Source organism: Pseudomyrmex gracilis, unplaced genomic scaffold, assembly GCF_002006095.1.
Source record: "Pseudomyrmex gracilis isolate BER0280 unplaced genomic scaffold, ASM200609v1 scaffold_107, whole genome shotgun sequence".
Taxonomy (NCBI): Eukaryota; Metazoa; Arthropoda; class Insecta; order Hymenoptera; family Formicidae; genus Pseudomyrmex; species Pseudomyrmex gracilis.
In genome coordinates, this window is record NW_018020691.1 from 49214 (window position 1) to 76783 (window position 27570).

Here is a 27570-nt window from a genome sequence, read left to right on the forward strand (position 1 = left end):
AATGCAAATTCTTGCGCATCGATTCTTCCGATCGAAACAAACACGCGAATTAGGTACTTGCGCCGGAGTCAAACCTATTCAGGAGTTTAATATACGATTTAATTAAAACACACACATAGACACACAAACAAGTTTTCAACGCGTTCCACATTTGATACGAACGTGATGTAAATTCTCTTGCTTGTTTTTTTAAACAATTACGCGTTGCTGTATTTTATATACGTTGTTTTTACGCTAAGTTGCGAAGAAATATACTTTTTTTACTTATATTTTTTTAATTATATTTGTTACTTTATTTGTATTTATATTTTTGTCAGAGCATTCGACAGAAAATATTATATCGAATAAAATGTTTTTTTTACCAATTTTCCATTAACATCGGAAATAGTTTTAATGTATTTCATTTCGTACGACATAGCTGATTAGATACTCGCTTAGCAAACTTCCATGCAAATAAGAAGAAGTGGAAACGGTCTGCCATTGTTTTATCAGTTCGGTGGAATGCCAATAACGGAGGTCGTGAGACTGCTTGTTAGCAATCGCGAGAAGATCTCGGGGAAGAAGAGAAGAATTAACGAGCGTTAAGTTACGCGATTGTATTTTGTTTTGCCGTTACCCGGTTGTACAATCGTAACGATTGAAAAAATAATATCAAGTTGAAACGCGATTCGCGAACTCCCGAACTGTGCGTTCATAAAGTTTCTCGTAAACGAATTGTACACAAATGAGAGAGAGAGAAAGAGAGAGATACAATAAAGAAGAAAAACAACCACATCATATTTTAATGAGATTTCGTTAGCACGTAAATTTGCGATTGAATTTGCGTCCTCACCTAAATCGTTCGCTTTCAAGTTCACCTGTTGCAAAACGGACATCGACATCCGGTTATTACACGGGACAATGGGGCAGACGCGCGATGAACCACGCCGAAAGTGACTCATCTATTCCGCTTCGGACGGCCACCTTGAAGACGACAACGTCCTGTTCAACTAATCCGAGAACGAAATCATCAAAGAAAACCGCAAATGAGAAGAAACAATGCTTACAATTAACTTGCCGACCGTCTTGCTTAAATTAATTTTATAAGGATGTATTTTCGCTGTCTGTGGAAAAAGAAGTAGCCGATGACTCGAAGCCGATTCTTCTCAATCCAGGCCAGTCTATTCTTCTGTGACGTATTTCGATCTTTCCGCCTCTACAATGATTGAATTTTCGCACTGTTACGTGTGACCAAATTTGTAAAGGTATTGCAATTTTGCAATCTTGCAATTTTCCAATTACAAAACTGTTTATTCAGTACAGAATCTGATGTGCACGACGTATTTTCTCGATTGTCGTCATTACGCCGAAGTAAACGAAATCGACCGTTAAATTTATTCCGCAAGGTTATTATTGTGAGAAAACAAACATTAACATTCAATGACGATCCAACGTGTTCCAATTCAAACGCGTCGCAAAAGGAACTGCACGACCGAATGCATGAGAAGCGTCTCATAAATTGGACTGTCATTTTAGTTAGTCTTATCTTATGCCGATTGCTTGAGTAAAAACTTTGAATGACGCAAAAATAAATTTCTTTGTGAGAAACCGAAGATCATAACGGTAATAAATATCGGTATCGACAATACACACACACGCACGCACACACACACACAGAGAGAGAGAGAGAGAGAGAAAGTTTTCAGAACCTCATTTACGCGAACGAACGTCATCACTGAGAGATTGCGCGATGAGATATTATAATGTGACACAAACTGTCAAGAACGCGTAGAGCTTCTTGTCGCAAAGACGCGCGGACCTGTCAGAAACGCCGCGGTCGATAAACGGACAGGAAGGATATTCCGAGAAGCCATCGCGGGGATGGAGAAGGAGTTAACAGTATCATACCGATGCGCTGCCGATGCGACTATCTTGCCGCAGTGGTACCCACGATCGAGCGAAAATAGCGACCGTGAAATCGCGATACGACGATACTTCGTGTCCGTATAGAATGATTAGAGAACGACGGGGAAGTGATTCTCACGCGAGACTCGCTTGTGATCATCGGCCTCCGTTCTTGCCGTCTTTCTTCGTTTGGATCTTCGCTCGGAAGTACGGACATATTCAAAGCAACTGTTATCTCAACTTTTTGTCAATCACTATGTATCGAATAAAAACTTGAGTTGAAACTTATTAGCTGAAAATTATTATAAGTATCAAAAATATTATAAATAATTGAAAGATCACATTATGGGGAGATCATGAAATAAAGAATTATTTTGGACGATTTATTTCGCACATAAGCTGCTGCTCGAAGAAAAAGATCTTCTCGAAAAGAGACTCGTGTCCGAAAACATCTTTCATTACGTAACTATAATTGTGAGGCGTGATCGGGAAAAGGCAACAGCGTTAAATGAAGTTGTTTGCGGTGTAGATCGTTGTTGGATCTACAACGTTTAAGGCTTGCAGGTACACACGTACACCGCGCCGGTCTTTTAATGTAGACATTGAGTCGCCAGTGTGATGTTAACGTGGATTATAGAAGAAATACAGACACGTTTTTCCACATGAGCACGGGTGTGCGCGCGCGTTCCCTTCCGCAATTTATGCGGAATGCAGTCCCAGGCGCCACGGAGAGCCCTTATACAATGAAAGCAACGTATGGAGGAAGTTGTGCGGAACATTTTAAACTGTACCTCGCGCGCCGCCGCGCGCGCATTTAGCTGTTAATGGAACACTACGTGCTTCCATTAACAGTTGAATGGGCGTTCGTTTTAATTGTACGGCGTTCGCTATTTTTGTTTTGTTTTGTTTTGTTTTGTTTTGTTTGTCGCACGCGATACGGCGAAAACGCTGATTGTTTTCCGGTAGGTAATTTTCGCACTGTCGAAAACCGAATTACAACCAAGACACACACACACACACACATGCGTAAAGTAAAAAGAGTCCAACACACAACAATTATCTGATATAAATATTATTACTTGTATTATACATACATGTACAAATTAATTATTGATATACGGTCATATTTTAGAAACTTTAATATACTTATACACTCATTATACATATAATACATAACTTGAAAGAAAAAACATTTCTTGAAAGAAAAAACATAACAGTTTATACCGTAGATACGTATCACAGTTTTCCCATACGAATAAACACATGGTTTTCTGTTTTTTGCATAACGCTTATATAAATTATAATTATTGTACAATAAAATATTTTCGACAAGTTTGCGCGTTTTCTCCAATTTTTCATTGGCATGGAGGTTTTACGTGCGTGCGGGTTTGCGTATACGTACGTTGGAACATTTTATTGCACGATCGGCGATGGCGCGCGGAGATTGGCGAGGTCCTGAGATCGCGGCGCGATAAAGCGTACGTATCAGTAAACTGATATTCTCCACACGAAGAGAGGCGCGGGTGAGAGAAGAACGAGCATGTGGGTGAAGGCTGGAGGGCTCTCCAGGATGTGTCGAAAGTGAAACTCAAGGCCTCGCGCGGCGTTTCGTTGTGTGATGCATGCACATATGCATGACCATTGTCCGCCCTCGTACGGGCTCGATCATAGTCTGCGATAGGCTCCGATCCAGGTCCTTGGAACGTCTGCGTGGTTCGGCTCTGCTAAACGATCTCGAATTCTCAGAGACGAAGAAGACGCTGTTCACAATCGCAGAAACTCAGAATGAGCGAGTTAACGAGTTTTTTTCTCAGACGAGCAAAGTTCTAGTACTTTTTTGTTTCAACACTTACCTCGACTCTCGCAAAATCATTAAAACGGCGATCCTTACACCGCGTGCTTGCGCGTGCTCGGTAGGAAACACGTGAGGAGTATGCATACTAATAAATAAATAATATATTTGCGTGCGTGAGAAATAACTACCTTGTGAGATTGTAAAAACAATTGTTGAACAAAATACTCACGTCCAGAAAAGCACGACAGGTTAATAATCGGCGATGCGCAGCCGTACTCGAGCAAAACGGGGAAGATGAAATTGCCCATAATGGATCCGAGTCTTCCCACTATCATTTCCAGACTCACCGCCATTGCTCTGACAAAGAAAATAATATGAGCACGCGTGACATTTGTGGTACTTTTTATCTTTTCGAAGAGATCACGGGCGCAATTCCATGATCCGTAAATGACAAACCTTAAAGACGTGGGAAAGAGCAAAACAGTCGCGCCGACCAGAATGTTGTAAGTCTTGCTCAATAAACCGAGGTACAAGCACGTGAGAACAAGAGTGGTCAACGAATTCGGTGACCAAATTAACGATATCACACACAGAAGTGCGCATCCATGGGAGACCACTGCGTTGCGAACAAAAATGATTAAAAATTCGATAGTTTTTGATGTACATAAGAATGAAAAAACCTACTGGCGAGATATTTGTGTTGGAGGAAATTGACGAAGATGGTGGAGCACAATATGAAAACACTAGAAGAGGTCGATACGATAATGCTGTCTATGTATATCGAATCTGGCACAGGAATCTGAAATGAAATTGAAAATTCAAGATTGTAAGTACACGTTGCAAATTCGCACGTCGTGTGAATTTCGACCACATAAGCGTTGCATATTACATTCTCACAACTCGCTGTTCCATTTGACGTGGCAATTTGATTTGCATTGGCGGACACCGAAATGTCGAGTAATTCGCAAAAAGTAGGATTGGTTACATTCGTGCGACTGCCGATATCTTTTATCGTCGCGAAGAGTTGCGGCTGCCACAAGCGAAAGGTGTTCAAGCTGTAAACAGGAAAAACGAAAATGATCAAAAACAAAATCGAATAAATCGAACACACAAAAATTAATGCAAATGTCAGGAAAGTTGAAGTCATTAACGTGTGCAAATATTTAATGTACCGCGAATGTCGTGTGTCATAAAGTACTCGATAATCTCGAAACTCTGTTTTCTTTTTATTTGCATATTCAGAGGTGATGTTTGTTAATTCAATAATAATGTTTTTCTCTTCAAGCACAATTCAATCAACTTAATCTACCATGTATTTATCTATCTCTCTCTCTGGTTTTCTTTTTTGCTTTAATTATTCAACCAAAGAGATAAAAGTTATCCTCGTGACACACCTGCACCTTACAGGCGAAAACGCGAGAACTCGTTTCTTTTATAATATGTCATATTGAAAATAACACAATCTAAAAACAATCTTGCTTGCTTTTGTTATCAACGTCAGGATCTACGTCAATGGAAAAGTTTCAAACGAGAAATTGCATTGCCGAGAGAACGAGAAAGAGTATTTAATTTAATCGCTAACTGCACAATTAAATCCGATAAACGACGCCATTTGATTATCGTTACAACCGGTCTGACATCCTTCAATTTAGTAGAAGACTTTAGTAGATTTCTGTAAACCGAAAGAGGAAGAGAGAGAGAGCGCGGTCTCTGTGTAATCAGCGTTTTATTTTTGTCTCCCCGTCTGACACCCTTTAATTTAGTAGAATAATTTAGTAGAACCACGTGCGCGTGATACACACATGCGCGAAATCCGATGTCAATGTGTATTCAGATAATGAGAATACATCTCGACGATATGAGAAGGGGACAGATGTGTCATATCACCTCGGCGCTGATAAACTCGTAAATTTTCTCATGTCTGTCATTCAAATCGTCAGCGCGAGATTTGCACAACTAACTGAATTTCAAACTTTTACGACTTTAGCCGTCTGTCTTGTTGTGTCTCGCGCGTAAAAATACAAAAAAAAAGCGCGCGATATTCCAGAAGAAGAGAATCGCGCAAGATACTCTTTGCCATTATTGTCTTTGCCCTGCTACTTCTCTGATCGCTCGTGTGATTTATGATATTCTACGCTGCGATAATGTACAATGTCATTTCGTAGGTGTGTTAACGTATATTGTGCAGTTATTAATAAAGAATTCTAATAAAAAGATTATTTCTAATAAAATTTCTAATAAAAAGCAACTAAATAAATAAAATTACGTCACTGAAGACAGCTCATATAAAAAAGATTTAGCTTATAAAGAGACTTGTAAAGTTAACATAAACAATTAATCGAGTTACTCACCATAACATCCCGCAAAATTGTAGAGTGACAATTAACAAAATACGAGGCAGATAAGGATTTGTGAAAAGCGGCTTCATTTGTTGAATTCCATTACTTAGGCACGACTTGGGATCGCTTTCAGAATCCGATGACTGTTTTGCGTTATTTAAGTTAACATCGCCCACGGCACTTATCTAATAATAAAGAGAGAAAAATATATAGTACTCTTATTCTCTTGCTGTTGTTTTTATGCGATTATTACAATGTACATGTACACTCACAGGATAATTGTCTTTAGGCAAACCGGTGTTCATGCTGTAGATCGTCTTGAAGATCTCGAGAGCGTCCTCGTTACGATTTTGCGTCATCAAAAATTTCGGACTCTCCGGAAAGAAACAGAGACACGTGACGCCTATCAGCGTCGGTATTCCGCAGAGAGACAGAAACATTCTCCAGGAATTGTACACGAAGGCGCCATTCCAAAATGTGACCAACCACGGCTGTGGTATCACTAGCCACGCCAGTACTGATGACAATTTCGCAAAACAATAAACGGATTACAAAATTATTCACAAACCAAAGAAAAATTTCATCAGATTCGTCGACCGTTAATAATTATTTGCGTTAATTTGCGTCTTTTCTATATTACACGATTACTTACACACATTGATTATACATCCAAACTGAACGGACAAACCGACGAGAATCGGAATTTTCGTTCTACCTTTGGCGCCGTAGAATTCCGAGCTGTACGCCATCAGAGTGGCATGTGGTCCGCTCACGCTACGTTAGATTTAATCGGTCATTAAACTTTCCGCTGCTCGATGTGTAATAAAATGTGTAACAACTCTGTTTTCTTACAGCAAACCACTGAGAAATTTGAAGAACACAAGCGTTTCCATGTTCTGCGAGAAACCCGCGAGTATGTTGCAGATACTGTCAGCCAGGTAACCGTACAGCACGACTTTCTTTCTTCCCTTGACGTCGGCGATGTATCCCCACACAAAACCACTCAACACCATACCTGTGCGGCGCGCCATTGTCCACATAAAATAATTCGATTTCGTTTTATTACACTTGTGTCAAATCATTGTCTTCTTTCTTTTCAGGAAAGGGAAGTTGTTCAATTTCTTTACGACATCGCGTTTGTTCACTCACCAAAATAAATCGAGCTGTTCAAAAGCCCTTTGTCAAATAACGTCAGTCCCAAATCGCACTCCGCCGAAGCGAGTATCACCGACATGTTAGACGTGTCGATACTCGACGCCCAAGAGGCCGGGATAATCGCAAGACTGAGGAGATATTGAAACTTTCCGATTTCGGCTGCAGCGATCGCCGCTTCGAAGTCCGCAATTTTTTCATTTGACACATCTTCGATTATCGCTGCGCACAAACACACATGATGATTTTAAATATCATTATCATTGTTACGCCACGTTCATTATTATCGTTTACGCCAACAAACATTTGTGTAAATTTTGAATTTATTCCTAAACATTATTTGAATAATTTTGTTCTCTCTGTTTTTGTGTAATAATTTACTTACTCGAATCTCGCTGATGAACTTTTTCGTTCGTGTCAATTGTTTCTGATCTGTTGTTGTCGCACGACATGGCCACGACTCGGGAGAGATATCGGAAGAGACAAACACAAACCATGCATATAATTCGCAAACCGATCGAATGATTATCTCGATTATCTCGTACGCGTGTCGGGTCCTCTCCCGGCTTCCGTTGCGAAACGAGTGTTCGACAACAATGATTAAATAGGTGGAAAACGCATAGGATTCTATGTAATGAGACCTCTTCGAGATTCGCGCACGAGGTGATGAAATCACTCCACTTTCGAAGACGTTTTCTCTCTCTGTCACCTTTTCGAGCTAACCGGTTAAATACCTTGCAAACAATTTTATCACTTGAGTAAATATTCACATTCCCGGTTTGCTGATTTACTATGCGTATATCGCCGCGCAAACAGTTTCGATATTTGTCGACAAGATTCTACTAAAAAAATGGCAATAAGAATTATTTACGTGTTTGCTTAGATGTTGACCAACCTACGAGCATACGTTTAAGAATTTTTTAATTATGTTGTAAACAAAAAATTAATGAAAAATATCTTTGTTTAAGAACTGACGCCAAAAGTCAAACAAAAGTTCTCAAAGTTCTTGTCGGATGAGCAGAACAAGTGGTAGGTAATGTTTCTTAATGAGCATTAAAGTGTGTATAATCTATATTGTCTGATTTTACACACGTTTGAAACACGCGTAGCACGTAATTAGCAGTGTAAAGATGTGTAATGTATTTCTTTTCGCAATTCACAAGCGCAAAGTAAACCATCACGTAACGTAATAACTCAACTACGTTCCTACACTTTTGTGTGGGATATTCGAAGAATGCGGTAGCTCTTTCCTATTGTTTTACGTTGCGGCAAACAGCGCGCGAAGTAAATTCTGAAGTTTACGACTTTGGTTCTCAATCAGCTTCTTCATTTTATCAATCGATTTTAAACGCATTTTTACGTCTTCGTTACATTTGTTGTATGAGAAGATCTTCTTGTTCTTCGATGTACGACGATATTTGTCTTTGGATGTGCTGCGAAAACTGAACGTAGCGTTGCGCAACAAATATCGCAAGTGATTAAGATGAGTTGCAGGTTTCTGACATCGATTTAATTTCTTACAATTTTACTGAAACTTTCATCACGACACAATATCTTCAATATATTTACAATAAAAAGTATTTGACGTACAAATGTAAGCGTAAACGATTGAATGTAAAAAATTAATTTGTAAAATTTGTTTTTATTGTATAATTTATTTTTATTTGTAAAATTTGTTTTTATTTGTAAAATTTGTTGTTTGAAAAATATATAAATTTATTTCCAATTTATTGTAACGTTGAAACGGTGTGTTTTTCATTACAAAAAAACCAACGATTTATTTATTCGTATCTTCTGTACAAACTGCGTCTTGATCTTTGGTGAATAAATAATACAGATTCTTATACTTCATCAGGCTGGATTCACGTGCCTGTTGATACGACGGTGACCGCATGTACTCCATCACCTACGAGAAGAGAAAGATAAAAGAAATCATGTAAAGCTCAGCATATCGCAAGAAGACGAAGTTCGTTTCACCGGAGTAATTAAAGTTTCCTGCATTTGTGCCGCGGAATCGACGTTGCGTGGCAAGTGACCTGCTTTTCGGCCGATGGTACTTTTATCGAACAAGGAGAAATAAAAATCGGAGTTCTTTTTATAAAAACTAAATGAATTAGGGTCAGCGTTGAATAAATATCGTGTACGAGAAGCTACGTGTGTTCGTTACGTTGAAGGTCGCATTACGAATGCTTAGCGCTGATAAAAATCGTTAATAATAGACAACTGCAAAAGTTGGATAATTAACAACATTAAAAATTAAATAAATTGAATGAAATTGCTGGCCCAAATAAAAAAACGTTTTGTGTAAAACATAAAGTTTAAAGTGTAAAGTTTATATACACAAATATCTCTGCAACAATAATTATATTTGATTGTATCAAGTCGACGGGATTTAAACTGCATACCTGATTGTTATAATCGATATAGCCCGTCAAAATGTCACGCGCGATCACACCGCTAATGCACAATAACAATATTCTTTGTATCAATATCTTGTCAATTAACCTATTAATCATGCATCTATATATAAAATAAGATCGAGTAATGTTAAAAATTTTATTAATTATAGTGGGATGACTTACATCTTTAGATTGAAAACTTTTATATCGAGTCTAAATCTTTTTTGTTAAAATTGTTAAAAAGTACAAAACACAGACGTAAAATTTTACACAAATATCAATGTTAAAAGTATTTTTAATTTTTACATATATCTCAATATAAACATATTTTTTGTCGACGATGAGAGTGACCTCTGTGCATTTTCAAAAACAATATTACAAGAAATGTCGGTAAAAAATTTCTTTTTTTTGTTTCTTACAACTGTCAAGTAACAATAATAATTGACATATATTAGAAAGATATGCATATATACTTTTTATCTTAGATAGAGAGATATTGTTAAAATAACATATATGTAAAGTGTAAAAATTTTAAGAGCCGTTTTGCAGGATGTTATGCAGAGAATGTGCTTAAATATATATATATATATGTATACACATATATATGTCGAAATAATTTTTTTTCCTCCGTATAGGATGCTGGATTTGCATCACGTATATATGAAGGATCCCGTATACCCCCCTAACTAATTTTAAAATATTGCGAAAAAAACTCCTCAGCCAGAAGTCGAACCTGGAATCTCCGGCTTTCCGGGCCGTCGCCTTCCCCGTTAGGCCACCGAGGCTCTTATAACTCAATTTATTTCATTCATTAGTTTAATACCACAGAGCCCGAAGAAACTTTTTGTTTATTATTAATGTAAAAATTTTCTCCAGATATTTTATTCGTTTTCATCCTTCGTATAGTTTTCGCTTTTGCGTGAGAACAGATGCGCACGTCGCGCTATCAGATTCGCGCGATAAATTCAAACGTGCGAGACGACGGCAATTGAAATTCGACGCGCGGCCGTCAGACGTCGCCGGTGTCGCGCGACGATGGCGTCCGGTCGATAAACGTCGTGCGTCAGGGTGTTTTCGGAGGCGCTTTCTCGAGACGAGCGCTGTCGGAGCTGAAAATTCGCGACGTGACAGAGGTTGGCAGATCGTTTCCGTGTCGCGAGGAGAAAACGACGATCGGACGGGCGCGTCTGCGATAATAATGTCGCGCGGAACGACGCGACGACGAGGACGAGTCGCGTAATCAGTCGCGCGCGTCGTTCCCGGACCGGGTGTCGCCGTTCGCGGCGCGTTTCGCGCGACATCGTCTCGAAACATGCGTCCGCTGCGAGGCATCGGGAACCGAGCGACAACCGAGGAAGCTCCTTCGAGGAACTGTCAGGGGGACCGACGTCGCCACCACCATCGCCGCCGACGCCGCCACCACCACCGCCGTTACGCGTGAGTCAGTGCGGGATCGGACGGAGGCGACGCACGCAAAATGGCTTCGGGCGACAATGTGGACGTGATCGAGGTGGTCGAGACGACGAACTTCCCCGGTCCGGCGCAGCCTAAAGCGGACCACCTCAAACCGGAACAGTCCACCGTCGATGAGGATTGTAAGTAACCTCTCCGCGTTTCCCGTGGTGATTCTCTTCGCGATCGTTGCGTCGACCTAACCTATACCGCGCGATTCCGGATGCCCGGAGTCAGGCGCGTCGATGTTTGTTCGCTGACGATTATCTCTTTCTCTCTCGCGTCCATGAAACGTCAAATGTCTCGTCCTATTTCTATCGATCGTCCGTACGTTCGTTATTGGATTTTCGCGTACCGTACGGGCGAAGCGACGCACGGGCCGATCGAAGCCCGTTAATCCGTTATCTCGTGATTTGACAGCTAATGGGTGTCACCCGACCTACAAAGCGCGAAACGCAGGAATCCGTGTCGTCGAGGTTGCGCCGAGGAATTCTCTCGTCGCCTAAAATGCATCCCGCGCATATCGAAATAACTCGCGTGCTCCGATTTCACGATGAACGATCGATGAATATGAAGTCCGAAATCCGGCGCACATCGGTTTTTCCCTCGCCGTCTCAAATATAACCTGCAAAAGGGACGGTAGCAGCCTTCGGGACGAGATAAAAATCGTTTCTCGTCGCATTTTCATTCATAATTCAATCGCGAGACATTCGCGCGATCAACAGATAAAGAAATTGATGCACGTTCGACGCACGGCATCTAGCGATGATTTCGATTAATCGACATCTGTTGACGTGTGACGAATGCAAAATACAACATCGCGAGACAAACAGACTCGCGATGTTGTATGACTCGCGTCCTTCGCTCCCGCGAGGAGTTTTGAAATTCCGGACGCCCACCTAATACGGCGCGCATAATTAAACGCGCAGATCACACGCGTCACGTTGCTGAGAAACACTCGGAGATGATGCAAAATCGCAATTGTCGAGAAAAAAAAAAAAAAAAAAACTCCCCGACGATACAAAAACCAACGCAACGCGGCTGAAAAAACTCTCGTGCCGCTACGATGATTTGTTGCCGAGATGTGGAAATTAGTTTGCAACGCGTTATCTGCATTAATTATCACAACGCGCACATTCAAAGTGCGGAATCCAGAGAGTCTTGGGTTTTATTGTGGAAAAATCTATTCCGTCAAAATCATTTATACGCACGTCACACGCGCGTACTTTCTTTTCACTGGCCGCAGTGAAAAGAAAGTACGCAAATGTTATGTAACGACCACGGTATTTAATATAGACAATTGTGGAATTCTATACGATTATGTAACACTACTTTTAAGAGTATAAATATATAAACTTTTGTTTTTAAATATTAGAAGTTAGCGAGATGGGGCGTATATTTTGCAACGAAGCGTATTTTCCGACACGACAGATCGTCGGGCTCTTTAAACACGTTTTTAATGATTTACGCGAAGCTTACGAAATTGTCGCTCGGTAACGACTTTTTTTTTTAATGCGAGACAAACTTTGACGAGGATTTTATCAAGACGCGACGCAGAAGATTCCGAGTCATCGACCGAAGTCAGTTAGCGATCGAGCGTGTACACGGTTTTCGTCTACGCGCGCGTCACCGTCTCCGGCCGTTTGATGATTTTTGTTCCGTTTATAAACTGCGCGTGACGATTCAATGAGTGTGACGATCGGACGCGACACAACACGCGGTTCACACGGCGGGCGCGTCTCTTTTTGCGATTTTCTCGATTGCGACGACTTCCGAAGTTTGACAGCGCGCGCGCGATTTGACAGCTGACGAGACGTCGGGCCAGCAAGAGAGAAAAAACACGTGGAAACTTGAAATTCGCGTGGAATTCGTCGATATCGAGATACTGCGTCGTTATCAGATAATCGCACGATGGTGATGGATTTTTGTTGGAGTTTTGTTTCTTTTTACTAGAGAAAAATAGCACGCGCGGAGAGATAGAAAAGTGGAACTCGCGTCTCTCGCAACCGTATCCGGATTGTTTTCCTTTGTTAGATAGCTTTGCTCTCGTCTGGCGAAAGCTGTTTTTTTTTCTCGCTCAGAATAAATACTTTCCTGCGTGTTTATTCGCACGAGACACATGTTTCTCTGCGCGCGGAGTTCGCGCTAAAAAAAATGCGCGAACCGCGGCGCCCTTCGCTCGGCGCCATCGGTTTTGCAAAGAATTATGTCTCTGTTTTGCATCTTGTCTTTTTAAACATCTTCAAAGTGTAATACGGAACATTGTATTTACATATTCAGTGAGTTTATAATCTCAAATCCAATTTGCACATACATATTTGAATATTTTCACTCGCTCGTTAAATCACCTCTTGGCAAACTTCTTGATTCTCGCGCATTACGCGGTAATGTGTGTTTCAAATGTTACCTCGAAACATTTGATTTTCTGGAACTGCAACAATCGCATTACAGCTATCCAAAGCCGTGCAAACGAGATCTTCTGTGTTTGTCGAAGAGTGCTTTTGTTTTTTCAAAAAGATGAGTAATCTATTCGCAAGCAAATTGGTATTACGTAAACGCGCGCGATTCGTTAGTCGCTCATTGTCAGTCGGAAGAAAGATGATTTCATTGATTCGCTTTTTTTTTTTACACACAAGCGTGTGAAAACAATTATAAAGACTGTTCTGCATGAAAAATTCGTTGTGTACTGGCTTCCGAAATGTTTCTGATGACAATGAAACGCGCGCTGATGTATTTCATGTGTTTTTTTGTTTGTCGGGAAGAACGTTGTCTTTCAACAGAACGACGAATCACGCACATGTGAGTCAAGCTCGCGCGAACGAAAGATGAGAATTTAAAAATAGAAGTCTAAGTAGGGACATCTTGGTGACTCGTTGTGCCCCTATTCCACGGGCTGGCACAGGCTGCAAAGCTTTTTTTATTCAATAATTGCTACTTCCCTACACACGTGTCGCTTTTTCCGTCGCCGCGCTTGATATCGGGCTCGATATTCCTCGCTCAATATTTTCTCGCAATATTTCCAGCCAGAGCGGACTCGCCGTGATCGAAGATTCATTGCGGGGCGAGTTCGCGATTCGTTCGCGATAAGTCCTAATCGTGACGCGAACTCGCGACCAGTGTTTAGCGCTAAATGGCGTTATCTCGCGTTTTCTATTTTGTTTTGCGCATAATTCTTTGGTATACAATAATAAAATGTGTGCAATTTGTTTCTCGAAGATCTGATTATTTTGTGGACGAACAACAATTATTCGTGAATATCGAATTGTACGTTGTATGGTTTAGTTTTTGCAGCCGCTCGTATCGCGTTATCTAATACATACACTTTATCAAACTACACACGTATTTCACTGTATCTGACGTATTTAAAACGCATTTCCGTTTCTTTTGCAGATAAGTCGACCGGAGAAAAAACAACAGCGTTTGACGTAAGTATCGATTATTATTTTTTTAAGTAAATATTTGTTTTTTTTTTTTTTGTTAAAATATATTTCATAAAAAGACACGTTTACTGTTACGTTAAGTGAAAAAATTTATTGTATTTTTTGAATATTTTTCTAAGTAACATTTAATGGCGATGTCTATTCTATTTAAAAGTGATTATCAGCAGTTGCATAAATAGACATATTTTCAGTGTGTGCGCAAGTGCCAGAAGTTATAAGTAATGCGCTTTCATTTCTTTTGCAATTCATCTAAGTGATCTTTTTATTCCCTCCCGTATGTTTTTATACTATTATATTGACCTTATAATGTCATCAGATATAAATCTCCTTTGTGTTCTTTATAAATAATCCGTAACATTTATATATTTATATGTGCACTTATTTAGAGCTTTTATTTAAATAATTTAAAAAAAAAGGAAAAAGAAAATAAGATCGGTAGAAAAAGTCGGTCTTATTTATAGTGTGCCATACGTCTCGTCGTCTTTTAGTTTCTCTCTTTTCATCAACGTTCGTTCTACTTTCCCACAGATCCACGTTAATATTGCAGTTATCGTTAATTGCAATCGTTCGATGACTCTTCCGTAAGTACGTCCGATGTGCAATCGCGCACATTATTGACACTCGAAATTTTCTACGTTGAAAGCCAAATCAATTCTCCGATTCGAGATGAAGATATCAAATCTGTGGATATAAGTTTTTAATCATTTTGATATAAATTTATATATCGTGTTTTTCTCTCAGTTTCTATTTAGCCGCATCCAGGTCTGCGTGTACTCGCGAGATCATTTCTATTCTCGTACGGACGAGAGAATCTGCCCATCAACGGCAATTCACACTCGAGTTGTCCAAGATCGATTCTTGCGCGAACTCTCCGCGAGTAGAGTCAAATTGCGCGTGAAACGGGTTTCCGAATTCGCGACTTCTTCGTGTTAGACGAGCTCGTGTTATACGATCGCGGTCGGCAAAAAAACTGCAAAAGGAAAATTGTAAATCGCTGTTGCGCGAGAACGAGTATCGCGGATATCGCGATTCCATGATCGCATATTTCTGCGAAATGGAAAACTGAACAACCTATCGCAAGCAACATTTAATTTTTCTTGCTCTTTAATTGCGTTATTATTATGTATACATACGACCAAGGACGCACATATCTTCGGTATTTTCTTTGCATATATGCAAATGCATGACAAATGCTAAAGAGAAAAAATAGTTCATGAAAGTTTGGAAATTCTCGTTTTGCGTAAAGTCAATTACTTGTTTCAGAGTTCGGTAGTGCAACATGGTACCACAGGCGGAAAGAACCCCGTGGGGGTGTCGCGAAACAAATCGGAGCGAGAGAGGAAGATCGGTCATCGAAGAGTTGGAGTGGGAGGTGAAATCACGTATAAGAAGGTTCGTAAAGTTTTGAAAGAATTGCAGTTTAGTTCTAATAGATGATTTCTCTCTAATAGATCGTATTTTCTGCTTTGTAATCAATGTTAAAAGCGGTCTCATTAAGTGATGAAGAAAATTGTTAGTAAGCTTGCATTCCGTTTGTGTTATTTTATTGAGTAAAAACAAGTGATAAAGTCATCCGACTCTAAGGAAATATGCAATTTCATTCGGTTATCAATAAGAGCGATTATTATCTGTATCGTTTCTGATTTCGAGCTTATTACGTGAAACTAATTGCACAGAAAACTAAACTTTCTCTGCTACATTATTTTGAAACACGTTATTCCGTTACTTTCTTCCTAATTATCATTAATATATATTGTGAGATAATGCATAATAAATGACGTTCTTTAATATATATATATATATTTAATGTAACTTACATATGTTTTGGATACATTTAGAAAAATGTATTTATGAAAACAATGTTATATATTTTCTCTTATCACACACATAGATCCAAACCACACAAATTATGGGATCTATACAGTTGGGCATACAACATGCTGTTGGCGGTCTTGCGAGCAAACCCGAACGCGATTTATTAATGCAAGACTTCATGACAGTGGAGACAACGAACTTTCCTAGCGAAGGATCAAATCATACTCCAGCCCATCACTTCTCGGAGTTCAAGTTTAAAAACTATGCACCCATTGCATTTCGTTATTTTAGAGATCTCTTTGGTATTCAACCGGACGATTTTTTGGTGAGACGCATCAGAAATTATTTTCTTGCAAAATCTTAAATAAACGCTTTAACACTCTATTATAAAAAAAAAAAAACATTCTCGTGCACATTTAGATGTCAATGTGTAGTGCACCACTGCGCGAGTTATCAAATCCTGGTGCTAGTGGGAGTATCTTTTATCTAACGGATGATGATGAGTTTATAATAAAGACTGTACAACATAAAGAAGGAGAGTTTTTACAAACCTTACTTCCAGGATATTACATGGTATGTTCTGAAAGTGAACTGGATAATTGTTCAGAGTGTACAAAATTTTTTTAACATACGAGAGACTTCGATGATTTTAATAATAATTTTTTTTTTTTTTACAGAATCTAAATCAGAATCCAAGAACTCTGTTGCCAAAATTTTTTGGGTTGTACTGCTATCGATGTAATAGTAAAAACGTTAGGTTAGTGGCTATGAATAATCTTTTACCTTCGTCTGTAAAATTACATCAAAAATACGACCTGAAAGGATCTACGTATAAGAGAAAGGTTTGTAATGTTACATAATTTATTTTGAAAGTCGCGCAAAAACGTAAGAATTTGACGACCATATTTTACACAACACTTTCTAGGCATCGAAAACGGAACGTTCGAAGTCTTCTCCAACGTATAAAGATTTAGATTTCATGGAGCACCATCCAGAGGGCATCTTCTTGGAAGCTGATACGTACAGCGCACTAGTAAAAACTATACAACGGGATTGTCGTGTATTAGAAAGTTTCAAAATCATGGATTATTCTTTGCTCGTTGGCATTCATAATCTCGATCAAGCTGCAAAAGAAAAAGCAGTGAGTATTATGGTTTCTGTAATATTAATATTTATTTATGTTATTGTTTTACACGCGCATATATACTGTGTTATAGCAAGAGCAAAGATTATCAGCGAGCGCTGATGAAGAAGTTGGGGAAGTAGGCGAGTCCGATGGATTCCTACAAAATGAAAGAGAAAAAGAAAGAGAAGATAGAATAGGCGCTACCGCTTTAAATCGATCGCGCAGTATAAATCGTCAAAGATTAGTTGCTCACAGCACGGCGATGGAAAGTATACAGGCCGAGAGCGAACCGATAGACGAGGAAGATGACGTACCGTAAATATCATATTTACATACAATTTTTATTTTCGCACATACATATTGACGTGCCTTTTTTTATTATAATAAAATTTACGTTTATGTTTCCAATAGTTCAGGCGGCATTCCTGCCAGAAACGCGCGTGGCGAACGCCTTTTACTATTTATTGGTGTTATCGACATTTTGCAAAGCTACAGGCTGAAGAAAAAGTTGGAACATACGTGGAAATCGATGATTCATGACGGAGTAAGTAGGAACTACATAGATTTTTTTTTTTCGAGTTCTTATCTTTCTTGTTTTGTTCGCGCGATCAACACATTGTATTAAGATTATTGTAGAAAGAATATTCTTTTTTCAATTACTTTCCTTAGGATACCGTATCGGTTCATCGGCCAGGATTTTATGCGCAACGTTTTCAAGATTTCATGGCCAAGACAGTATTCAAGAAAATACCATCACGTAAGTACCATCCGAATCAACCTGTCTTAACAAGTTTGACTACGAGATTACACTCAGCAAAACTCGCTAATATGTGAGTGAACTCACGCTTACTTACCTTATCGGTAGCTATTGTCTTCTGGTTGATTCCTCGTCGACTTAACGTCGTTATTACACGAGAATTAATCGACTTTTCTACGAAAGTATAAGGCAAAAAAAAATTATCAGCTTTAATTAGGATTAACTAGTCACCGCAAAATATTTTAACGATGAAATAGTCAAACTGTTTACGATAATGATATCATTGTTGTGATATTCAAACACACGCAAACGCTGTCTCGAATTGTATCTTTTTTTTTATTCACGCTTTTGAGACACCATTTCAAAAAATATTTGTTGCAAGGAAAGGGAAAAATGGGAGTAGACAAAGTTAGTTTTTATTATAAAGAAGGCTCAAAGTCAGTACTTAGAGTGGCATACATAGTGTTACATTTATACAATTAGTAAATGTACTCTTATATTGTTACTTAAGAATCATATTCCACAATTTTTATAGAGCAGTAAGCTGTAAGCTAGAGATATATATATATATATATATTTTGTCTTCTTGTTACAATTTACTCTGAAACGTATCCACACAACTCGTCCAATGAATTCACTAGTATATATAATAACATGATCTTTTATCTGGCGTATGACGAGTTTATCGTTTACGAGCCAGAACACTGAGGAGAGTCTGACAAACATGTGTTAGCTTCCACAAATATCTCTCGGTCGTATCTTTCAAGATATTGACGCAAGCGATTCCATTTCTAATAATTCTATATAGTGATTTATACGTGTAAGAATGTTAAGAATGCAGGCCAGCGACTCAATTTTATCTTTACAGATTTTATCACAGATTTAGCCGTCCAGAGATATTCTAATAATTACGATAACATTTATAAGATATTTAAGTGACTGCAGAGAATGTGACAAATATATACCACATGCGGATATCCGAAAAATTATCTAGATACACGATATTTGCATTGATATGATAATGGTTGTGTTTAAATTTTATTAAGTGCCTTGTATATGCGCGCGAAAAGTAACGATCATGTGTCAAATCAAAAGTGTATGTTATAAATTAGCGATATTCGTTCTATACATTTATTCAGCGAATGCAAATACTTAACAGAATTTAATCAAAAAAATAGAATTTTTCGGATACCTGCATTCGTTCAGAATTCAATGCTGTGAATAAGACATTTTTGGGTTTATGAGTGTCAATTGATCATTTTTGGGTTCTGTTTTGGTGTAACTAATTGCTAACACACAATACACATTTGTATATTTTGTTATATATAATTTTCCGCATTTTTTGATAATTTTTTTGTTTTTGGTTTTGTGTGCAAGTTCAGTCTCATTGTACATTTCATATTTTGATCTTTCGACGCACAATAATTTTTTTTGTTCCGATATATTTAGTAAACAGGAATAAAAGAAATTACCGATGACTGGTGTCCACACACAGGAGCATAGCTGAGTATTTTTTATGTGCCAAGATTGCTAATTTTAACTTTTTTCAATCAGCATTTTCATTTACATACATTATATGTTGAGATTGGTGAAAAAGTTGATCGTGTAAAGAGCAAGATTCTTACGAATGTTGCACAAACAAATTCGAAGATCTTTTGCTTTACGCAACAATTTTCTCTTATGATCTAGTCTACGTATAATGTCATGTTAGTATACGGTTATCACAATCTGTTACTTATCGATTGGGACTCGTGATCAATATAGTACTCCATGTGCCAAAGTCTTATAAAAGTTCCCTGCTTAGTATACATACATTAATATAAATTTTGATACGACAAGTGTTTTCCTCCATTTTATCAGTGCACCAAAGCAATCATTGATCTTTTTTCCGCCCATCATACGTAGTCGAAAAGGTATGGTAGAACGCACGAAATACATCCGCGTAATAATTTGCGCAAATTAGTTAGCTCAAACAAAACGAAAATAGTTTTGTAGTAAAACTTTGCGTCACAAAAGTAACACAAGTGCCAAACACAAAATTTCCATTCTTTTCCTTAGAGAACGCTAGTCGAGATTTTGTGCGATCTATATACCAGTAGAAGAATCTCTCTGCGATGTGTGTTGTTGACGCTATCTACTTTCGGCAATGGTAGAAAATCGTAGAATCGCGTAGGTGTAACGATTTATTAATTCGGAAAGGAAGAATGCGAGAGTGTGAGAGCGAGAACACAATCGGTAGAGATAGATATTTATCTTTTTTTATTGTGAAAATATTCAGCTATTGACTGAATGTGGGCACCGTTGTACATATTTATATATTTTGCAATAAACATTTTTCTCTGTTTATACAACTTCATTTCATTTATAAGCCCACCCGAACACTTACTGTAGCCAACACTTACTGTAAACCCCTCGTACCATTACTTCTACTACTATACTGTAATCCCCCACTATGTTACAAACTACTATTATTATCTACTATCACGTAATACCGTCATCATTATTGACATTTTCGTTTACTGTAATTTACATTCCCTTGTAGTTTGTTGATTTTTAAGTTCTTGCACTATCATCGCGTCACACTTGTATATCCTGCGATGTGTTTGTTGTTTGTGTTACATACATTTGTCTTTTCGTTGGTCAATCATCAGTTTATATATTTCCATTTGTAATTTTAATGAGATTTCAATTGACGGCCCAAAAAAACAACATTTTAGAAAAAGTCATAATATGTATAAAATTAACTTAATTAGATAGATTATGTCACGTTTTAAATATGCAACATATGTTTACATTAAAGCAGCATCAGCTTGACAGTTTTTTGTGATAGAATCTACGATGATTATGAACTTTTTCTGTCCGAAAAAAAAAAGGGAATGAGAGCTTCAATCGCTTTGTGTTTTCAACTTGACACGTTTGGAAACTAAGTGTTCCCTGTGGCTTTCTTTTAATTGTTTCTATTTATTCTCGGCAGTCTTTATAAGTTTGTCATTCGTTCTCTCAATTATATATACATATAATCCGGTATATATACATACTCGTATCGTATATACGGAGAGTTAGCTAAATGTTGATGTTTCTGTGTCCCGTGCACTTCTTTCCGTGTCGACTCCCAATGACCTGATCTGACTCTGCTACTGATCGAAACTTGAAAATCGATTACCAAAAGTGGATCTGCCTGAGATTAAGGGGAATCATCGCAAATTCCGTAACCTCGTCACCAGCTACATAGGTAACTCTGTCTGTGTGTGCGTCCATCTGTCCATTTTTGTACGAATGTACTTATGTGTGTTTTTTTTTTTTTTTTTTTTTTTTTTTTTTTTTTTTTTATACGATCTTTTCCTGTTTGTCTTCTTACGAAAAAATCTTCATCTTGTTTCGCCTTCGATATGCAAATGTAATATGCAATTTTATCTTATTTTACATTTTTAGTACTAGCATTATTTTACATTTTTAGTAAAAAAAAAGTCTAGAAAACACATTTCTAAGACATTTTTTTACTCAATTACAATTTTTGTTGATGTTTGTTTTAATGAGATGCTTTATTATGATGTTAAATTTCTTTGTGCATGCAGAGTTAATATACGCGAGGAACAGTTATTGTTTGTTTTGTTTTCACTCTAATAATAAATTTAAAAGAAATATTTTTTTAAATTATTTTAATTACACGTTTGAAACTTTTTTAACAAACTTCTTTGTATCTGCATTAATATGCTTGTACGTATGAATTTTTTTACAAAACACTCGTTTTATTCGTATTTATAATGAATCAAATTATTAAGCAGCGAAATTACATATGCGAATGAATTTTTCTCGAACATTTTTGTAAGTGTGCTTCTTGTTTTTTCTATATACATATTTTTTGTCGCTTTTGCAACCATTGCCTGTGAGTGTCGCCTGATACACGCATATTTTTGTATCATTCTTTTACACTTTTTTCTATATCCCAACAGTTTATATTCAGACGTATATTTCGCAACACACAAAACCCCAAAATCTTATTTTATCTGGGTCGTTCTTTTCTTATCCGAGAATGACTAGCAGTATTCGTTATTCGACACAAGTTAACTCTACCTTTTCCTGTACACTGTTTTTGCAAAAAAAAAATAAAATAAAAAGAGTTTCGCGTTTGTTTACTTGTATTTTCGAATTCCTCCACTCAATTTTCTATTTTTTACCACACACATCTGCAACTCTCTTCCTCCCTTACCCTAAAGGATTTCTCGTCACATATCGATATCGTGCAGCAATTAGTTTAGCCTAGACATACCCTTATAATATCACGGCACGGACCGATAGTTCGATAGATCAACATTTATGCAATTAATAAGATCTATTTATTACGTATATGCATATTTAAAATATATTTCTACAGATGCCAGCACAATTCTCATGTACGTACTTTTATACTTTTTATGTGATTAATTACTAGGCATGGATTAAAAACAAGTAGTATTATACAAGAGACACCGTTAATGCAAGCGAGGTTTATATATAGATGTTATAGCTTGATTATATCTTCACTCGTACATACATACACTATGTGTATTAGATATTCTACATCTGCAATACATACATGTATAACGTAATTACAAAAAGAGAGAAAATATTTACATACATGTACACGAACGTTTTTAGCAAAATTGTAGAATAGTAATTAATAGCTCGAAAAAAAACAATATATATTTAAATCGTGCTCGGATTTTGTAAATTATATTTGTATAGTATTACAAAACCTCAATAGGACAAGTTTTGCAACATTTCAACAGTTACATTCGTAATAATTGTAAAACTGCTAAAGAGATAAGACTAATATTTTTTTTTTTATTCTTACTACGATAAATGATGTCAGCTTTTGTAGCGTAATATATAATACAGCTTGAGCTGTTTGTGGTAGGCATATTTAACAGTGCAATTTTTCAGAGCGGTTTTTTCTTATAAAAAACATAACTCGATGTTCAGTTCGTATACGAAGAAGTCCGCGCAAGAGGTTACAACATCGCACGTTTTATGTTACAGCTTTGAAACATTCCCCATCAAAGAGAAAAAGCATCACCAGACCGCTGAGGCCGTTGGAGGGTGACTTTGATTCAACCGGTAAGTCTGATGCGTTTCAATTTAAACAAATTTTCAATCTTTCTTTGTTATTCCAACGTTTTTTACGCTTTGTGATATCACGCGAGAAATTGATCGGTTTTCGGAACCTTCATTCAAGTATCGAGTTTTCAAGTCATCATTTTTCGTGAAATAAATATGAAAACACTAGATAGGATAAGTATTTGTTAAAAGTTAATCAACTCTGACACATCTAAGATCATGAAAGTACATTACGGAAGTATCAATTAATTTACATCGACGGGATCTGAGTATATGAAACACGTGAGCGTCGCAACTTGAAATTTATACGTTTTTGTGAAAACAAACAAACAAAAAAACGTGATTCCGAAAATCGTAGAAGAAATTTCGACAAAACGTTTTTTCTCACGGTTTCTATTATTGGCTTTGCGCTGGACTTCATATGCGTAGCCAGGCACAGCGATCAGTGCAGTAAACTTAGTTGCGGCATTTCCACGTTACCCGCTTCAAAAGCATTCACGACAGTACCGATATATGAAGACATCGAGGATTCTAAGTGAAGACCCGTCCAATCCCGCGAATCTCTTACCTTCTCTCTCGTCTTCCTTCTCCCGAATTACCTTCCCAAGGATACTTCATTATGTATATACGAAGAGTATGTACATCTACTATATATAAGCTCTATATTATATTTATCTATATATATTCTCTATATTTATTTATATATATAGTAGATTTTATCATTCTCATACTTAATTCACATTTAAAGATATGTGCGCACGTATAACTGAAGAGTAATATATTTGTGAGTTTTTTATCCCAATTAAAAATTTACATAATTTTATTCTTAGATTTATGGAATTTTGAACTTTTTTCAAGTCAAGATATAATGAATTTTATTAACTGATGTAAATATTAAATTCGGAATTTCACTTTATTATATTGTGTATGTAATAGAAATAATAATTTTTTTACACCGTAGTAAAGTTACAATTTACCTGACAAAGTAATTTCACGTATTTTATCAGTGCACTTTTTAAAATCTCTCTCCTTTTTTTATCTTCTTCCTCTCACATCCTCATAATTAATCCGTTCACCGTTGCAATCGTTCTACATATATGTACAGCTTTATCGTGAATGTCAGTCGGATGTTCTATATTTTCCTGTGATACGAGCGTACCTTGTTCAAATCCTGGTTCTGTGTCTCCGGAACTCTCTTTTGGCCAACGACATGACAGAGAAACTCAGATCGCGCGATTTCCAGTGAGGTTTTGCTTTCATCATGCTTCGCCCACGCTGCGCGAATGAGATTTGACGCTTGAGAGAACGTAGAAAACGGCGAAAAGTTTTTTAACATAAAGAGAAGAAAAAGAGAAAGAAGGATGTGAATTATTTAATTAGAATAAATTAAAATCACATATCGATGCTACAGACACACAGAAAGTGATTGTTGTTACTCAATTTTACAAAATACGACGATTTCGAGAGACGCAAAATTTATTTCGCATCTGTAGCATCGAATAAAGTGTTTTTACTGGCACATTGATTTCAAATCCTACGATAAAAAAAAAAAAAAGATTTTACGAGATCTCGTGCTTGGAACGCGCTTTTGGCACTGACTGGCTTTCATGTTTGGTCAACCTCGGAATCCGTGGCGAGTTTCTCTGTCCGGTTAAATACTGGACACATGGCAATACGGTAATGGTACATGGTGTTATATGATGGTTTAGCGGTGGCGGCAACTGGAGGTACGACAGTGCATGCTACATCACCTACGAAGGCCGGTGAGTCTCATATACGATCACTTATTCTCGTAATATATTGTATACGGTTATTTTTATCGCCAAGTGAAACTTTTCTCAAGATAACATCGCGATATCGCGAAATTATACTTTTTATCTTTTTGTGTTACGCAGCACGTATGTTTTTTTTTTTTTTTTGTTTTTTTTCAAAAAGTACAACTTTCCAATTGAAATCATTTTCAGAAGCTATATCTGTAATCATAAATTTCTATATTTTGTAGCGTGTATCTAAACCTAGTTGAAAATCAATAAATTAAAAAAACGATTCTACTGATTCAATCGATTTTGTGTTGCAACAATAATTATCAGTCGCGTATCATTTGTTGCTTAATTGAAAATAATGCAAGATAATAAGTTCTCAGTCGGGCTGTGCAACGTGAATTCGACATATTCGTAATATAAACTCGAGAAAATAAATAATACTATGTTTACGCATGTAATTGCATACATTGTGACAACAGCAGCAATGATGAAGTGCGCTTTGGCGCACTTGCTTCATCCGTTTTCCTCACCTTTTTCTATTGCACTGAACCTTTGCTCACTCGCGCGCGGACATGTACCTCATATCACACACAAATATAAAATACAATATTTACAAAATGCTGCACTTCAATCGTGAAAAGCCCATAGCGAAGAAAGAATCGACGTTGCACGGTTCCTCAATCATTCGACTTCTCTCATCCGGCTTCTCTCTGTTTCTCTCTTTTCGCCTGCCTCTCTCTCTCTCTCTGTCTTTTCATCCCCGCGCCATCACGATGCCTGCACATCGCGCGACTCCCCCGTTCAACCTCCCTCGGACACGGACGCCTCGAACAACCTCGAACAAACACCCACCTATGTGCCAGCAGTTAGCCCGCCCGATCCTGCAATCAGCGCGACGCACGCGGCGGCGATCACGAGCGGCACGATGCCGATTGCCACTTCGACCCCGGTGAATCTTGCCGCCGGTCCGCTCAGCCCACCCCCGCTGAGCGCCGCTCGTGAAGGTCCGCATCACGAGCCCGGGGCCGCGCCCGCGGTCAAGGTCACGAGTTATCCGGCCGTGCTGAAGGGTAGAAGCGCGGCCAGTCCGCCGAACCCGAACCTGGTGCCGTCCGGCAAGGTCCCGCCGCCGGTTCCGCCGCGCGGCACGGGCGCCTCAAGAGCCAGGTCTTCCGAGGCCGGCGGGGCCGTATCGACAACGTCGTCAGTAACTTCCAGCCGAGGTGATGAAGCAGCCATAATCACGAGATACCGCTTGCATGACAGTTCGAGCAACCTGCACCGCCTGTCCTTACCAGATCGTTCCCACACTTCTACTATCACCGCTATAATGAGCGTGACCTCTACTACTGTCACCGCTGCTACTTCTACCAATGCTGCATCTACTAACGCGACCTTGAACTCATTGCATGCTCGTAAATCGACACTCGACACGTATCGCGCCACACACCGCGGCAATTACGATCGAAAACTTGAGAGCGACCGGCTGAGAATGGACTTGGCACGGGAATGGCATAAGTATGACGACGACAACGACGAGAACGAGGAGTTCGTCAGCGTAGAGAAGATCGAGGACACTTATTTCATTAAGACCAGTCCGCATCCGTTTAGACCCGACAGAGGAATTTACCGATCCGATCGCTCGAGAGAAGATTTTGCGCAAGCCGACAATCGTAAAGTCTCGAAGACGGATGGGAGAAGCAGTGCCGTGACGGATCCTCTGGCGAGGTTCACGTACTCTCTGAACCCGAGTTCGCGAGCTGATCTGATGAATTACAAGATGTCGCGCAAAGACAAGAAGCATTCCGAGACCTATTACGAGAGAATAAAGAGAAAGCAGAAGGAACTCGAAGCGTCCATCACGACGATCACGACGATGTCCTATCGTCAAAAGTCATCGATAGAAGAGTCAAGATGCACAGACGCACCGTCTCGTGCGACAAACAACGTTGACTCGTTTAAGCAAAATCGCTTGAAACTTACGACAAATGAGAAGAACAACATGTTGCTGCAAAAGCTCCGCGAGAAATCTAGAAGAAAAAAACGACTCGCGCCAAAACCACCGAAGAAACGAACTTCCGAAGCTTTTAACGACAACTTAAATGAAAGTCGAGAAAAAACGAAGACAGACGATAAAAAAACATGTTCGAAAATGGATTCATTGGAGGATAAAAACGAGATTCGGAAGAAAAGTAGTAAAAATGCGAAAAACTTGAAAGGCTCGAGAAAACAATCAAGATGCGACAAAACTTTCGTGAAACAAGATTGTTTTTCTGCCAGCAACACTGTCGATCGTCGTGAGAACATTTCCGAAAGCAACGAAGAAGAAAATGAAAGAGGCGAATTTAAAGAAATATTTTCAAAAAGTTATCGCGCGGAAAATAAAGTCAAAGACGATGAGATAGCTCGCGAAAGAATCAGTAAATTCGATCGAACTATTGACGAAAGATTGAAAACAGACACACGTATGAACGAAACTACAAAACTCAATCAGAGTCGCAACGAGAGCGGAGATATGAAGAGAAACAATTTGAGAGATGTAAATCGCGAC

General features: G+C 38.4%; 2 protein-coding genes across 9 annotated transcripts in view; one reads left to right on the plus strand and one right to left on the minus strand.

Moving 5' to 3' along the window:
- Positions 1-2980: 2980 nt before the first annotated feature.
- Positions 2981-7962, minus strand: LOC109856104 (putative transporter svop-1). The gene is made up of 12 exons (XM_020431030.1): positions 7556-7962; positions 7168-7392; positions 6871-7033; positions 6671-6792; positions 6291-6535; positions 6031-6203; positions 4569-4734; positions 4364-4478; positions 4136-4295; positions 3909-4036; positions 3738-3824; positions 2981-3644 (listed from the first exon to the last, which is right to left on the minus strand). Exons 1-11 carry the CDS (start codon positions 7665-7667, stop codon positions 3772-3774), a joined length of 1662 nt encoding a protein of 553 aa, XP_020286619.1. The 5' UTR covers positions 7668-7962; the 3' UTR covers positions 2981-3644; positions 3738-3771.
- Positions 7963-10990: 3028 nt separating this feature from the next.
- Positions 10991-27570, plus strand: part of LOC109856092 (phosphatidylinositol 4-phosphate 5-kinase type-1 alpha-like) — a 29283-nt gene continuing 12703 nt past the window's right edge. For 5 of the 8 annotated variants that reach the window (XM_020430988.1, XM_020430980.1, XM_020430981.1 and 2 more), the window contains exons 1-13: positions 10991-11164; positions 14412-14446; positions 15725-15853; positions 16353-16601; positions 16697-16849; positions 16954-17118; positions 17202-17417; positions 17494-17717; positions 17814-17946; positions 18072-18159; positions 21329-21391; positions 23179-23256; positions 24966-25019. In XM_020430988.1, the coding sequence (XP_020286577.1) occupies positions 11047-11164; positions 14412-14446; positions 15725-15853; positions 16353-16601; positions 16697-16849; positions 16954-17118; positions 17202-17417; positions 17494-17717; positions 17814-17946; positions 18072-18159; positions 21329-21391; positions 23179-23256; positions 24966-25019 (1705 nt within the window). In that variant the 5' untranslated portion in view covers positions 10991-11046. The remainder of the gene's footprint in view (positions 11165-14411; positions 14447-15724; positions 15854-16352; positions 16602-16696; positions 16850-16953; positions 17119-17201; positions 17418-17493; positions 17718-17813; positions 17947-18071; positions 18160-21328; positions 21392-23178; positions 23257-24965; positions 25020-27570) is intronic. The other 3 variants (XM_020430982.1, XM_020430983.1, XM_020430985.1) reach the window with 3 other exon arrangements.

Bases quoted from the DNA above. Each gene is read 5' to 3' on its own strand.
- LOC109856104 (XM_020431030.1), bottom strand. From the start codon at position 7,667: ATGGTTTGTGTTTGTCTCTTCCGATATCTCTCCCGAGTCGTGGCCATG. The intron at 7,034-7,167 runs GTGAGTGAACAA...CGCGCCGCACAG, and splicing joins GAACAGCTCGATTTATTTTG to GTATGGTGTTGAGTGGTTTT. The intron at 3,825-3,908 runs GTGAGTATTTTG...TTTATTTATTAG, and splicing joins CCTGTCGTGCTTTTCTGGAC to TATGCATACTCCTCACGTGT.